Below are 5,736 nucleotides of genomic sequence, written 5' to 3' on the forward strand. Positions count from 1 at the left end.
TTTCTCGCAATATCATCAATGTTGTCAATCCCTTCCTAAGACCGGAAAACATTTGTCCCAATAGGATGCCTAATGTGCATCTTCAAATTTTCTATCAAGTGATCACATCATCACCTTTCATTAAACTAACAATTATATTTATATTCAAGTCTCCCATTAGTTTTAGCTTGGAGAAACTTTGTATTTGAATCTCCTTCATTGATTTCAATTTATTTAATTAGCTTGTTCATCCCACTTCGCCTCTTCCTATCTAAGAAACCATGCAATTTGTTCTATCATGTGTCATACCCATTCAAACAATAGCTTCAATTCTCTCAAACAACTTAACTTTTTTATTATTTATACTGACTAGCAACTATCCTCGTTTTTTTACTCCATCCACTTAAAACCTTTCTCGATTTTCTCGACTTGGTGTGCCATACATATATACTAGCTTGTTATGGGTTAATTCCAATCCTAACCATAATGTCATGAAAACATTAGTCATTAACCAAGCATTCTTGAATCTAAAAGGGGAATCCTGGATCACCATATCACTAGCTTTCCAAAAGAAGGGGAGCACGATCAGACAACCTTTTTCTAGAGATGTCACCAAAGTCAAGGGAAATTGTTCCTCCAAATCCAGTGATATTAAAATCCTAGGTAACTTTTCAAAGATGGGCACCACATGGTTGTAACTCCAAGTGAAAGCCCTCCTATAAGATTTAATTCCATATGTATATTATGCTCAATAATTGCATTAAGCATAAAACTACAATTAGACATACCACATACCGTATATTTATCTTATTATTGCCTAATTATATGAAAATCCCCGCCAGTCTGAAGTGGCAATTTAAAAGATGAACACATATTAGATAATTTAGCCAAGAACGCTATGTTTGTTCTTGTTGTGCATCTTTCTTCACTTTTGAAGCTTCACAGCTCCTAACTTTGGTAGGCATCGTGTGAAGAATTTTTCAAATAATTGCCAAGTTGTGAATAAGCACCTTTGAACACTTAAAATTCAGTAAAAACAACGACATTTTTGGTACATGGGTAAGGGTGTAATTCTAATAAATATAAACCGAAATGGCATATAAGAACATTTCGATTTTGTGCGCTGAGCAATTATTTTTCTACTGCCATTTTTCTCGCTTTGTATGATCCATTGTGAAGGTGGAATATATTTATATATCCACCTTTTAGTAATACAAATGAGTTTGGAAACTGGTTTTAGCAGAACCAGGACAAGTTTGGCAATTAAGACTATGCAAAATTAACATGATATTTGATAAGATGAAATTTTCATCTCCTTACTTGCTTATTTGAGAAGTTGATGGGGCTATAATTGCTGATAGTGGCAGGTTCATACTTCATAGTTGAACGAGGTTTTTGCCACGAAGGTGGTTAATCAGTCACTAGGTGGAGTACAATACAGATGACAGTCCAGGCTGGTGCTCATCCGCAATTGCTTATTTGGTCTTTGATGAATTTATTTGGCCGGGTACTAAGGAGCGGCGTAGTTCTTGGAACGGGACAAGTTTCAGAGTTGCAAGTCTGTTATTAGCATCCAAACGCATGCAATTCTTGCAGTCCAATGCCAATTCCTCAATCTGGTGTCCATCCATGCATCAAACCTTTTTATTATGAAACTAAGAAAGTTATACTATGAGTCCAATTCACAAACTTGTAAGTTTGGATCAATTACAACACCAGTAATAGACGACATCAGATCGGAACAGCAGCAGATCTACTCATCAGCCCCAGCCTGCCGGACCAGCAAAACCATCTGCACAGAGATCTGGAAACACGAATCTAAACGCACGTCCCCAGAGCCAATTCCGGCGCTAGCCAGGCTGTCAGAAGATGAGATCCGACGACGGTTCCCAGAACGCCTCCGGCGACGGCGGCGGCGGCAGGAACACGACGCACCTGGCCGCGGCCATCCTCCGCCTGAGCGGGTACCGCCCCACGCCGCACATGCCCCTCGTGGACCCCGCCAGGAAGTGCGGCACGGCGTCTTGCCGCTGCTGCGGCTCCGCCGGCGCGGGGGACGGAGGGGCGGACGGGAGCGAGAGGCGCGCCGCCGCCGACGACCGGAGGGAGCGGGCGACGATCCTGGAGTCCCGGAGCCGCGCGAGCGCGCCGGGGCGGAGGAACCGGCCGCGGCTCGGGCAATCTTGCTCTCTGCGCGGGGCGGCGCGGGCGCGGCGGTCCATGGCCGGTACGGAGGCGCGGGGGAGAGCTTCGCGGCGGGTTTCTGCGCCGGGGAGGTGTGAACGCGCGCGGTCTGGGAGGATTGGCGGGGGACGGGTAGGAGATTTAATACGGAGTGGGAGCGGGACGGAGCGAGCAGTGGAGGGAAACGATGGCGGGAAGGGGAAAACGGGGAGGGAAATTGGAGACGGAGACGAAACCATTTGGACACACGGCGCTGGTACAGCTGTACGAGTGACGTGTCACTGACATGTGTGCAGGGTCCGTGCTTAGACGCAAAACTTTGGCTGCAAATTAGATCTTTTCAGTATCCTCGTGGACACCACGAGGTGTGGCGGCTTACAAAGAGGTATCTGTAGTGGTGGTGACATAGGTCAATGATGATCCACTCGGCTCAAGCCTCTCGATGATGGATCTCGCTCCGCTCGTCATAAATTAGCCTTTATATAAATTTGGATGACATTATAAGAGGGTCTCCAGTCTGAGGCTCCAAATCGGGCACAGACATACTCTCGCCGGACACAAATTGTGGACACACTCAGACATTTGGGAGACGTATGGAGGTAGTTACCCCGCGGCATGCCTCAAACTTGACTTTTTTTTCCAGCTAGACATTATCACGAACCTGTGAGGGATGACTGCTGCGCCGGTGCCATGCTCCTGTCAGCACTCCAGGGGTAGGGTTTCCAGGTGTCATCATCGAGACGTAGGAGATGTCTCCTAGAGGAGAGGTGAATAGGCAATTAAAAACTCTTGCGGATTTGTTGTAAGAATGCGGAATTAAACTAACGTTTAGTTTACAAGCACAAACCCTAAATATGCTAAGCTCAACTAAGTGTAACAATATCAACTAGAGCTAAGCAAGATAGGCACAAGATATATGTAGCACAAGTGATAGCAAGATATATGTACTTCAAGCACGATGGCTATCACAAAGAAAGAGAACTCGGGTATAGAAATAACCGAGGCACGCTAAGACGAGGATTTATTCCTGTGTTCCCTTCCTTTGCAAGAAGGTACGTCACGTTTGGAGGAGTGGAGGTCCCACGAAGGATTCCCCGCGCCACGAAGGCTCACCCTATTCTCCGAACCACACCCACGAAGGATAATGGCCCTTTCCTTATGGTTAGCTTTTCCTCCGCTCCGGAGATGACAAGCTCCACAACCACTTCACAAGCTCCACGAAGGAGAAGCCCGGGCCTCTTCACAATCTTCTTGAAGAGATCACCGGAGCACCAACCGCCAAGCCAACTAGGAGGTCTCCCTCCAAGAGTAACAAGCTCACGGTCTCTCACTCGAATTAATCGTGGTGGAGAGCTCAACACTATGCAATGATGCAAAGCAAGAACACTAGAGGTGTAAGTCCTTCACACTCAAATCTCACCCAAGCAACAAATGCTAAGATGAGATTGGAGAGGAAGAACAATGGGGGAAGTCAACAAAAGACTCCAAGATCTAGATCCAAAGGGTTCCTCTCACTTAGAGGAGAAATTGATTGGTGGGGATTGTAGATCTAGATCTCCTCTCTCAAATCCTCAAGAATGGGCAAGAATCATGGGGAAAATCAAGAGGGGAAGCAAGTTCTTCCAAGAGCAACAATGGAGGTGAAGAAGGGGAAAGAACTAACACAGTCCAAGGTGGAAGAAGGGCTATTTATAGCCCAAGAGCAAATATAATCGTTGGGGAAAAGTTGGGCTGAGTCAACCGACGAGGAGGCCGGTCAACCGGGCCTGGGGCCGGGCCGTCCGGTCCAGGGCCCGGTCAGACCGGACCACAGACCGGACCAGGCGTCGTGTCGTGACCGGGGCGGGTTTTGCGCAGAACCTGCGCCGGGGAGGCCGGTCCACCGCCCGGTCAGACCGGGCGAGGGGCCGGACCCGTCCGGTCCAAACCGGGCCTGTGACCGGGCCATGACCGGGACACTTCTGTGTCTTACAGTACATGCCCGGTTGGCAGCAGTCCACGGGCCGGTTTGAACCGGGCCGGCCGGTCACGCCGGGTGAGAAACCAGGCCAGCGGGTAAAACATGTTATACAAAAACTGTGATAACTTTTGTGTCCGGACCCCGATTGACATGAAACCAATTTTGTTGGAAAGATAACGACGAATAGAAATATGGAGACTCCTCACAGGATATTTTTAGATGTTTTTAGAGAGGGAGTCTCCCACCGTCAAGAAACGGTAAAGACGTCCAAACTCAAAAACGCAATAGAAGATGCATGCGGATTCCGTTTTCGATGAACTTGGGCTTGTTGTAAAGCTAGCAACAAGCTCAAGAACCTCTCACAGAGAAACACCAAGAAGCAATAGTGATATGCAAAGTATGCAAAGGATTGAGCTCCCTAAGACGATGTGATCAAGTTACCCAACCGAAAGCCCCTCTTGATAGTGCGGCTATCTATCCTATAATCCGGTCTCCCAACATCCACATTGAGACCGGTAAAAGGAAAACCTAGCAAGGCCATACCTTTGCCTTGCGCATCCCGCTTGATCTTGGTGATAACTCTTCGAGCTCCACTCAAGCCGGAATGCCTTACTTGATCATTGTTGTTTCGTGAAGACTCACAAATGCTCCCCCATACACCATGATGGGAAAGCTCCATTGATGCATATCTTGATGACGATCACCACTTGATGTCATCCTCTCATGGACTATATGAGATCTCACTTTTGATGCATGCTCATGGAAAGATACCTAACCCACATAGACAACACAAGTGCACATATATGATGGGTTAGTTCATAAAGCATAATTGGACAAGGCTTACCATACCACATGACTTTATGTGGCACATTCTTCATGCTTCATGTGTTGACCAAACTTGAATCTATTCTTCACTCTTTGTATTGGTCAACCTTGTATCTTCTCATGCTCTATCATACTATCTTGAGGTGTATAAAGAATTCTTCACTTGGAATCAAGCACTCAAGATCTTGATCATCCATTGCTTATCGCATAAGCTAGAGCATGGCTAATATTGAGTTCCACATAGGAACTCCATCTTCATTTCTTCTTCTTGATCATATCACATATATATCTTCAAATCGATGATCTTGATGCCAATACACAAGGTATATTTTTATCTTCATGGCATCCTGATGTCTACGGGTGCTTCTATTCTTGTAGACAGTGTTGGGCCTCCAAGAGCAGAGGTTTGTAGAACAGCAGCAAGTTTCCCTTAAGTGGATCACCCAAGGTTTATCGAACTCAGGGAGGAAGAGGTCAAAGATATCCCTCTCAAGCAACCCTGCAATCACGATACAAGAAGTCTCTTATGTCCCCAACACACATAATACACTTGTCAGATGTATAGGTGCACTAGTTCGGCGAAGAGATAGTGAAATACAAGTGGTATGGATGTATATGAGTGGTAATAGCAATCTGAATAAAATATGGCAGCGAGTAAACATGCAACGTAACAGTAAGTAAACGGAGTTTCGATGCTTAGAAACAAGGCCTAGGGATCATACTTTCACTAGTAGACACTCTCAACATTGATCACATAATAAAACCACTCTACACTCTCTTGTTGGATG

At 46.2% G+C, this 5,736-nt stretch overlaps 1 protein-coding gene across 1 annotated transcript; it reads right to left on the reverse strand.

The window, feature by feature from the left end:
- Positions 1–1,841: 1,841 nt before the first annotated feature.
- Positions 1,842–2,201, reverse strand: LOC124689737. The gene has a single exon (XM_047223218.1). It carries the CDS (start codon positions 2,199–2,201, stop codon positions 1,842–1,844), a length of 360 nt encoding a protein of 119 aa, XP_047079174.1.
- Between the last annotated feature and the right edge of the window lie 3,535 nt (positions 2,202–5,736).

This window comes from Lolium rigidum, chromosome 2 (assembly GCF_022539505.1).
Source record: "Lolium rigidum isolate FL_2022 chromosome 2, APGP_CSIRO_Lrig_0.1, whole genome shotgun sequence".
NCBI lineage: Eukaryota > Viridiplantae > Streptophyta > Magnoliopsida > Poales > Poaceae > Lolium > Lolium rigidum.